General features: G+C 34.8%; 1 protein-coding gene across 7 annotated transcripts in view; it reads right to left on the reverse strand.

The window, feature by feature from the left end:
- LOC117182216 overlaps positions 1–11,215 on the reverse strand; it is a 153,621-nt gene that overhangs the window by 34,719 nt on the left and 107,687 nt on the right. For 6 of the 7 annotated variants that reach the window (XM_033375294.1, XM_033375293.1, XM_033375296.1 and 3 more), the window contains exon 5: positions 2,562–2,747. The exons of the other annotated variant lie outside the window; for it this stretch is intronic. In XM_033375294.1, coding sequence (XP_033231185.1) covers positions 2,562–2,747 — 186 coding nt within the window. The remainder of the gene's footprint in view (positions 1–2,561; positions 2,748–11,215) is intronic. 7 annotated transcript variants of the gene reach the window in all.

The following is an 11,215-nucleotide window of genomic DNA, read 5'->3' on the forward strand; positions in this document are numbered from 1 at the left end:
ACCGAAGGGCCTATGACAAAGCCACGGAACGCGTCCTCGAGTTGCGGATAGAGAGTCCCAGTACGAAGGGTTTCTACTGAATATGGTTAAAAAAATAAATAGGCAGTCGCGGAAAATTGTCAGGGGTGGTCCCGAAGGAATTAAACCCCAAGCAGAGGTGTGAAAACCGTGCCGAAAGCTGAATGGCACCTGGGTGAGGTATCTAGAACGGTGACTTTGGGATACCGGGCGACCTCTCAGAGTGCGCAGCCTTATCCTTGCATGCGGGGCTCTACAAAGATGGACGAACCTCTTTCCCTAGCTTCTCGTGTGAACAACAATGACAACACCAAACATAGTTGTAGTAAGTACGGTTCAAAACAACAGAACGCGCAGGGCTCCCGACAATGGGTCGGCCAACAATGCAGACCATCCTAGAGCTGGGGGAGCCATTGAATTCCTCGTTGAAATTTACTTCAGAAATTACACTGACCTCTTTATAAACTTTGTTAAATTCAAATAACCTCCAACTGACCTTGAACGTTACAATTTACCTATGACTTGGGTACGTACCTAAACGTAGAATTTTCCGCTCTATCGATTACATATGTAAAAAAGGGGGTTTCCATTTAAAAAACAAATTTGACCTTCATAAAGCCATGAAGGTTAACTTCAAGGTCAAAATGAAGGTCACCGTTGATTTCCTCGTTGAAATTTACTTCAGGAATGACCTTCACTTTTCAAAAATATTTTACCTGAGAAAATATCCAACCGTTCCGGGACTTTTTAGACACCCTATATATTTTCCTCTCTTATATACTAAAAGAAATATTGGAAATGATATGAAGTTCAAAATTGAATTAACGTTTACATACATTTTAATTTCGACATAAAAATTCACATAGAAATAGTATTTATGAATTTGAATAACGCGCGCTCTACAAACCTAGTCAAATATCAATGCAGGTTTCAGTCTGATTTAACTCACGAATGCTTCTGCATTCGTTCCCCTTAGCCCCTTAATAGCCCATGCCTACCTGTGTCGACTGTTTTATTTTGCCACGAACAAGCGTTTGCAACTTTTGCCGGTTTGGTTTCGTCGAAATTTTACTTCTTATTAATTTCAAAATTGCCTCAATATTTGTATTGCTTCTGTGTTTATAATGTTCCATCGTTTCAAGATCTCTCCACAATAGGACTTGATAAGTCAACACAGTATCGGCACAACATCAATGCAGCATCGACGAAATGCGCACGCATCTGTTGCCAACTGTGTTTGTTCAATGTACGTTATGTCAATTTTCAATCAGAAGTAAACTTGAACGTCCAAAAATTCCAACAGTTGGCAACAGATTCGTGCGCATTTCGTCGATGCTGCATCGGCGTTGCCTCGATGCTCCATCGCCTTATCAAGTCCTATTGTGGAGATGCCATCAATCCAGTGAAAAAAGTGCACTTCGAAAATTAGATTTGTGGTAAGAAAAACCGAAAAAAGAAAAAGTAAACCTAACATACCTATTTCTTTTCGAGCAAATTTTTACGTTAAATGTGATAATCAATAAAAATTTGTCAATAATTGTGAATGGAAGACACTCAGTCTTTTAATTGCGCACTATTAACTTGAAACTTTCTATTATTTATGAACACAAATTCCTAAGAATCATTTTAATATATTATACAATTTTTTAAACATATCCATATCTAAAGTACAGAATTAGTGGAGCGATGGTCGTGGGGGCTAAAGCGTAGGCTTTGGACCCACTCCTTCGGCTTGCAGGTTCGATTACCGCCTCGCACTCTGGAAGAGTCTCGGTGGCCCATGCGGTGAACACTAGACTAGCAAGGGTGTTGTTCATCTCCGGAGAGTCATGGGACCGGTACCTCTAGAGAAAAAGGTTTTCTCTAAGTACATAAGGCTTGCACTTGGTGGTTCGGAACCCACCTTAAACTGTAGGTCCCCCTGCCACCACCAAATAAGTGTGTGCAGGGTGTGTGAAGGAATAGAGAATAAGGTGTAAGAAAAAAAAACCCTTAGGGGTGCCTAGCCTAGGCATTTTGGAAAGATAAGTTGTTTGAATAAAGTTTAATAAAGTTGTTGTGATGATCCTTTGAAAATAAACATTTTATAAAATATATTCGTTTCCTCTTTTTTTAATAAAAAATATGGAATATTTGTACGTTCAAAAGAATTAAAAGGGCTCTCTTTGAAGGATTTGTCAAAAAAAGGATATTTCCTTTTTTTGACATATAGAAATATTAATAATACTATATAACTTAATACTTTGAGCGCATTAATAATCACGATATGCGAGCAATATGCGTATCACTTAATGACTCATGAAATGCCAGTGATATGTAACTCAATTAATGACATATCTCTGCACAGATCAGAACGTGTTGTGTGCGTGTTGATCGGCATTACATGCGTGCATAATACGTCGCATATTGCTCACATTTTTTTATCTGGGATTTTGTAGACTTTTCAACATAAAAACGAATCAATTCCATCATGTTAAATTTTGGGACATACTTTCTTAAGAATATTTGGTCTTTTTTCAAGTAGAACATAATTATACTTTTACCTGTAACTGCAAGCGTTGATGAAATTTCAGTTCTGATAAATTCAACGGTGCATCTACGTGAAGTTTCAGCATACATTTAATAGCTTCTTTATAAGTATTTTTTAGCGCATTTACATGTTCCGTCTTCAGTAACCTTCGCACCAAATATCCTCTGGCATATGAGTTTATGGTAGTAGAAGCCTTATTCTATCACAGAATAAAGTGATGGTAAAATTTGTTGCACGAAATTTTTTAGAGGGATAGCTTTATTCAGACAACTTCGCGTTTTTCAAAACACATGTGTTGTCATGGAAAAACAAAAGAAAGTTTATCCTGCAAAATTAATTTTTGTTGCAGCGCATCTTTCATCGGAAATCGATGTAAGGTTTATCGTCTGTTTTTTCTGTGATTTCGTTAATTCAAAACATTTTAAAACGATAACCGTTATAAGAAAATTCTCCATAAAGGGCGCTCTATGAATTTCAATAATTAAAATTTGTACAAAAATTAAATGGAATTCGACAGCCCCCAACCGATAGATATCTCAGAGTATACGCTAAAGATTCTCAAGGCTCTTAGAAGCTCTGATCAATTCTCGGTAGGCACTCGTTTGAATGGTTTGAAGTCTTTAAAATATCCTTTCCGAAATTGAAATAAAAACACGATCATGAATAACAAGCAAAGAGGCTTAAATTGAAATAAGAATTCGATCCTAAATAACAAGCAGAGAGGCTATCTCAATAGAGTAGCCGACACTCAAGGGTCCTTTGTTAAGCTATCGGATTAAAATTTAGAAATAGGTTTTTGTTAATTTCAAAGTTAACAGCCTAAAACATTATATTATAATTCCAAAAATTCTAGACAAGTAGAATTTTTTTCGTCCTTTCTTTGAACGTTTTTTTTAAAGATGTGTATATATCTCCCTTATAGAGATTGAGAACTTACTTTGGTCATACGTTCAATATATATGTTTATTCAATCAACATTAAATAAATCGACGTTTAGACCCGTCTTTGGGTCTTCCTCAAGATTTTAAAATGATTACAAAAGTGTTTGAAACAAATCGTTCAATGTCATTAAAAACACAATACAACATGGTATGTCAATTAAAACTGTTTAAAATTTTGTTTTTGACATTTTTATCTTATGTAGTTGTCCTCTTCAGGCAGAAAGATGAGAACTACTAGTCTAAACTCATTTTTTAAGTCATCGTAGTCGGAGGTATAATTGTGAACGTCATTGTTATGAACTGAGTCTCAATGAGCCTCAATTATGAACAGAGCTCAGTTCATAACAATGACGTTCACAATTTTAACTCCGACCACAATGACTTAAAAAATCAGTTTAGACTAACAATTCTCCTCTTTCTGTTTAAAGAGGACGACTACATAAGATAAAAATGTTAAAAACAGAACTTTAAACAGTTTTCATTGACATACTGTGTTGTTTTGTGTTTTCAATAGCGTCGAACGATTTGTTTCAGACACTTTTGTAATCATTTCAAAAACTTGAGGAAGACCTAACGACGGGTCGAAACGTCGATTTATTTAATATTGATTGAACAAACATGTACATTGAACGTAAGACCAAAATAAGTTCTCAATCTCTATAAGGGAGATATATACGCATCTAAAACATAATAATTCGGAATCTGCGGGTTTCGATGATTTTGGATATCTGACTTTTTTTAAAAAAATTTTAATTGGAATTAATACAACGTTTCTCGTAAATAGAATGAGATGCGCTAAAACAGACAAGATTTTTTAATTCAACTCAAAAATGGTATATTAGTATATAAGTTTTAATTGTAAATAAGTATAATGAGAAAATTCATCAATTAAAAATAAAAAGTGTTAATAATTTGAAGAAAAAAATTTAAGAAGGGAGAACCGGATTAGCGACGACCAACCACAAAAGAACTTTTTCAACTTTTCCAACTTTCCAGCTAGATCGAGGGAATAATCGATTAAATTAAACAGAAAGCAGGTTCTCGTAAATTTTCCACTTTTTGTCCGCTTTCCATTTAGATTGAGGTAACAATAATTTGCAGTTTAGAAACAAGATTGTTTAGACAATGCAATTATTATTTTCAATAACATTCTCTTTGAATAATGCTAGAAAATTGCAGTTATTCTTGATCTTTCAAATTTTTGCCCAGTTCCCACTTCGAGTGTAGTGATAATTGCAAAAATGTAACAAAAATAATTATTCAAACATTTTTTTTAAACAGATTTTCTCTTAGAATAGATTTAGAAAGTCACAGATTTTTCGGAATTTGTTCAACTTTTTATTTAGGTCAAGGTAATTAATTACGACCATTTAATTCAACAGAAATAATTTTGAAACAATTTATTATCATCTATAACAATATTTTCTCAAAAGAATGCTAGAAAGTTGCAGGTTTTTCTTAAATTTTTCACTTTTTGTTCACTTTCGATTTAGATTGAGGTAATAATGATTTGAAGTTAAAAACAACAAGATTGAATAAACAAGTTATTATTGTTCATAACTATATTTTCTTAAATTATTTCTTCAAAGTTGTAGTTTTTCTGAAATTTTTTACTTTGCTTTGCCTTCTAGTTATAAACAAACAATGAGTAAGCAATTTAATACAGAGCATTAATTTGCCTTAAATTCCTCCTAATTCACTCATATTTTACTAGAATACATGGATTTTTTCGATATAAAAAAAATCACCGTTCTACGGCGCGAGACAGTTTTGGCTCAATTCGAGCGAACCAAAAGGTCGTACTTAACGGCTTGATTCAATTCGAGCAAAGAAAGGTACGAGTGGTTGACCATTGGCTTAATTCGAGTGCGCCCATTACTTATAATTGAATTCTTGTTTCAATTTTAGCCTCTCTGCTTGTTATTTATCATCGTATTCTTATTTCAATTTCGGAAATGACATTTTAAAGCCTTTAGACCATTTAAAAGTGCTACTTGGACCTTTAAGCCAGAGAGCTAAATACTTTGAAACACATATATTTTGCGAAACGATGCAATAGACGTGCATGCGCACGTTGCATATGCATGATTTTGCACACCGGCAAAAAAATAGTATATTATGCACCAAGGGGATAAAAGGGACCTTATTGATGAGTGTGTGTTTTCAGTATAACCCAGAGATGAGTACTGAAGTAGAAATATACACGAGGCAGCAAAGCCTCTCTCCCTCCTGATTCATGGGATATTTTATATAACAATTGCAGGATATGGTCGTATTTTTCATGCACGTGGAGCTGCACTTAAGATGGTTATTGCAAAAAATAGCGTGTAAAACAGGTGCACACGAAGGAATAATAAGGAGACCCAACTGCCAGTGGGAAGCCATTTGAAACTGGGAATAGAAACATTACCGTAAGTGGTATGCACATTACAGGAAGATTTGAAATTTTTCGTGCACAGATGCGCAGTTGTCCTCTTCCTGTACATGTAAAAGTGTGCGAGGGAGAAAGTTTGCCATACACGAAATAAATATATAAACAGTATTTTCGGTACTTATTTGAAAAATGTGTGAACAGATTTTGAGAAGGAAAAGTATAGGTAAGTACCTTAAGTTACCTTAAAAATTCAAAATTTTAATATAATAAAGAAATAATGGAAGTAATATAACTTGATTGAAAAGTTTAAATATTTTCAAAACGTAAACATGAAAAATATTATAATTTCATTAAAAGTCATTATGAGGTGACTCAGTTAAGAAATTGATAAATTACGTATTTATAAGCATGCATACAATTTAATTAGCACGGATAATTGCAAATAATGTGATATTATAATGAAGCGCCCTACTGATAGAAATCTCAGAGTATATGCTAAAGATTCTCAAGGCTCTGAGAAGCTCTGAAAAATTCTCCGCAGGCACTCAGGTAGTGAGTAAAGGTTAAATTTCTAAATCATTTCTATTGAAATTAAATTACAGTTATGTAAAACAATAAAATATATTAGGCGTTTATTGTACATGCTGTGAGGGCTTTAAAAAAGCGAAGTGTATTTGCCTTCATCGGCGTCTAACTTGCACCACAACCCGGCACTTGACACCTGCATCAAAACAAACGAACAGACCCTCTCTAACTTACATCAATTTGACAAACTTTCTCACTCGCACACTTTTCCATGTATAGGAAGAGGACAACTGCGCACCTGCGCACGAAAAATTTCAAATCTTCCTGCAATCTGCATACTACTTACGGTAATGTTTCTATTGCCAACTGGGAAACGGAGTTAGGTGTCATTATTCCTTCGTGTTGCAGCATTTGCCTTCAGTTTTTTGCAATTGTCTACGTTTTCGCACTCACTTCGCACATGTGCTAACTTCCAACTCGTACATCGAGCCTTCAGCTCACGCTACAGAGCATCAAAGGTTGATAGTAAACCGTTTAAGTACACAAACCAAGCATAAGAAAGATATACATAATGCATGTGTCTACTTATATGTACATGAGTTTGAAAAGTGAGGGGGGGGGGGATGTGCAAGTCTGAGTGACTGAGTAATTGAGTGACCGAGTGATTGAGTGGCTGAGTAACAGAGAGGAAGAGACAGAGCAAATGAGTAAGTAAGTCATGTAAAAAGTGAAAATAATTAAGTGAGTGAGAGCAAGGGTGAGGATGAGTGGGAGTGAGTGAGTGGCTCAGTAACAGAGAGGAAGAGAGAGCAAATTAGTAAGTGAGTCATCTAAATAGTGAAAATAATTAAGTGAGTGTGGGCGAGCGTGACGGAGAGAGTGAGTAAGTGAGAGAGGCAGACAAAGCATTATCTAATGTACAAACATTATTAGTACATAATCTAGATTTATTTTTCAATTCAGCAGATCACTTAAACGAAAAAATAACCTAAACGGCAGTATTATGAAAAAATTGATTGCGCTAAGCCATGGAGTACTAGTGGCATATTTGTCTAATTCAAGTAGTTGGCCCTACTATCTTTTTTTTCAGTGAACGGTGATTAAAGGCAGTTTTATAAGCTGTTCTACATTAGGTGCATAACATTTTATCTGTCCTCGATTCGCCATCGTTTATTAATTATTCAATGTATAATAGACAGAACTATTTATCTCCAAATGTTAAATGAGGAAGACGAACTATTACATGTTAAACTTTAGGCTACAAAGCGAGATGTATAGTAGAGTTCATGTTTGCCTTGCCTATGGAGGTTGGCTGTTTTTTGTATATTTTTAAATGTAAAATTGAAATCACAGCCTAATTTATCAAATAAGGCATACATAAACACTACTGCATGATGCTTGAATACATCATTGCGTTTTTTAAACAGATGAGTGGTATACAGATTTTTAAAAAACTATATTATCCTCTTGAACTTAACCGCTTAAAAAAAATAATAAATATGTAGTTGTTTTACCGATGACACTTAGTATTCATTTAGTAATCTAATTTTCTATGTGTAACCGATCGCTTCCTTTATAAGTAAATAATTATCTCTATTGTGTATTTTGTATAAATAACAAACGATGGCGTTTCGAAGACAGATCGCCTACTATGTATGCAACGTAGGACATAATCCTCAGCGAATGCAACGAATAGATGGCCTGGAAGATGGAAATAAACGGCAACTTGCAATAACACGAAGGGATTATTTCAAGCACCCACCTCTTGACTTGAATAATAAATTCAGATTATGTATTAATTGTAACAGATACATATCAGATGAAATACGTGCTGTAGAAAGTGATCAAGTATAATGCGTTTGGATGTCTTAACGCACACGGCAAGTGCATCTTGCTTAGCATGCAATGCTAGACAAAATGTAGAAAGGTTGTCTATAGAATGTAGGGTAGACATTTTTCTTTTTCGCAACATTTATGTTCCGGATAATGTTAGAAGTTTTAAAAATTACTTGGATGAAAAGGGATGCTTCCCGAGATTAATTCTGGAAGGTATGAGATCAGTTAATCTACCATATATAATAAAAGGACTAGGAGTTGATATTTTTGCAACAACTAAGGCATGCGGCGAGTAATCAAAATCAATTTGAAGATGAGAGTTCTTTCGCTGACTAAGAATTGAAATGAATTTCGCCAATTAACCAAGAACAATTCTCACTTCTTTTTACATACTGTGATCCTGTACCTCACGAAGGAGGTCACAGATTCATATATAGAAAAGATTTATTGTCTTTTGTTTGTGAATTAATGTAAGGTTTATTGGATGACTTTTTAAAAGTCATATTTAAGTATCCAAGTAGAGCCGCCGTCAGCTTGGTTATATCAAAAGTGAGACAATCTTTGCACCAAAGATTTATTCCTCAGAATGTCGGATTCCAAGCAATACCAAGGCAAATGTACATCGGAAGACACGTTACGGAATTTTCAAATGAACTCTTTAATCTAGAGCCACAGACACCAAAAAGCCATTGCTGCAGTGGATTGTACCTATACATACACTGAGAAAGTAGTAATTTTCGTATTTTACAGTGGTTCTCCCAGAACAAACATCGACATTTGATAAAACCTACTATGATTGTTGCTCCAGATGGCTTTATATTGTCTGTATTGGGAACATAATTTTCATATTTTCACAATAATGATGCAGTGATTTTGAAAAGAGAATACGGGAGGGAGGTTAATGATGAGGGGGTGATTTCAAAATGGAGAGAATTTCTTGGTTGAGAGACGATATAGGGATGCCGTGCCATGGCTAGAGCGCGTTGGAATCACTCGCTGGATGCCGGCATTGAGCCAGGATGGACAACAGTAATTATCTACTGAAGATGCTAATATGACTCTTATGGTCACGAAGAATCGATGGATCGTTGAGGCTAGGAATGGACATTTTCGCTCCATATTCAATTTTTTGAAGAAACAATTATTATGCATCATCTACATCACCTTCACGAATTTTATTCCATCGCTGCCGCAATCATTAATAGATTCCACCCACCAAAATTTATGGAAGGCGCAACAGTTGAGCACGCACGCACGCACGCACGCACGCACGCACGCACGCACGCACGCACGCACGCACGCACGCACGCACGCACGCACTCACTCACTCACTCACTCACTCACTCACTCACTCACTCCCTCCCTTAATCACTCACTCACTCACTCACTTACTCACGCACTCACTCATTCACTAACCTTGTCGATCATTCACTCATTTATTTAATCATTAAATCGCAAAATCCCTCCTTCAATCACTCACACACTCACTCCCTCACTCACTTTATTATTTTCAATATTTACATGACACTCTTACTCCTTTGCTCTCTCTTCCTCTCTGTTACTCAGTCACTCAATCACCCGGTCACTCAATTACTCAGTCACTCAGACATGCACCTGCCCCCGCCCCCTCTCACTTTTAAAACTCATGTATATATAAGTAGTCACATGCATTATGTACATCTTCCTTATGCTTCGTGTGTGTACTTAAACGGTTTACTATCAAACTTTGATGATCTGTAGCGTCAAAACGGTGCACTATTGGTCAAATTACATAACATTGTAAAGGGTTTTCGTGGATGTTAAAAACGATTCTAGTAACCATTTCTTTATAATCCTTAACTTTATGGGTTGTTTTTCACTATTATTTTCCTGTCTCGGGATGGAAATGGATAGCGAGAATCTGAACACGCGAAATATCGCAGAATACAATTGCAAATCGTTTTCGTGGGTATTGAATGTCATGTCGATAACTATTTCTGCATTATTCTCTACTATGTGGATGGTTCCTTGTTCCCTCCACTCTAGGGAATATTCAAAGAAGGCATTCTGGAGACTTATTTTTTCGTGATTTGACCTTAACAGTTAAATTTATGTACTCATTAGATTGTTAATTGTATGCCTTCAAGATAAAATGCGTATCCCAATTATTTTTCTGAAATAATACATTTTTTAAAATGAGTATTTTTTTTTTTTTTTGAAATTTGGATTATGTGAGAATATAGTATGAATCAAGCAGATTATTTATAATTCTCCATTAAGTATGACTTCACTATTTTTAATAAATATGTGGTAACAATAATCTATATTTTCTTACTTTTTTGCATGAAAAAAATTTAGATATTATAATACAATATTATAATATGTATACTTTTTTGAATAAATCGTGATAAAAAATACTTGGAGTTGTCTCTTATTATATTATTAATTAAAGAAATTATTGTTACAATGTCGTACCAATATTTTATCAATAAATTATAAAAATAATAATATAATTGGCAATCTCAAAATTGTATGAAATTAAAAAATATTTTCATTTAAAAAAAAATGGTAACGTTGGAAATGAAAGTTTTTTATGCTCGAACCTCAGTTTGTTTTGGGTACACCTGAAAACATTAAATAAAACAAATAGTACAATCTCGAATAAGTTAGAATAGAGCAAAAATGCGTTATGCAAGAAATAAAACATAAAAAAAACCATGGGCGACGTAGAAAAACACCAAGAAACAGAGAAAATGCTGGTAGAAAACCTACTCTGATACATCAAGCTTCTCGCAGTACAATAAGGTTACGAAAAATTCTTCAGATATTACTGAAAGATACTAACAATACGGGTTGTCAAATATTTCCTTGTTGGAATACTCTTGGACTTGCTAAAGAAGAATCTCGGCACTGTAGGCACTGTCGGAACTTACCATTTGTGCTAATTGGCGTATTGTCATCTGTCAACAATATCCAATACCAAACATTTCAAGTTTCATATGACATCGTGAT

This window comes from Belonocnema kinseyi, chromosome 10, assembly GCF_010883055.1.
Source record: "Belonocnema kinseyi isolate 2016_QV_RU_SX_M_011 chromosome 10, B_treatae_v1, whole genome shotgun sequence".
NCBI classification, from domain to species: Eukaryota; Metazoa; Arthropoda; class Insecta; order Hymenoptera; family Cynipidae; genus Belonocnema; species Belonocnema kinseyi.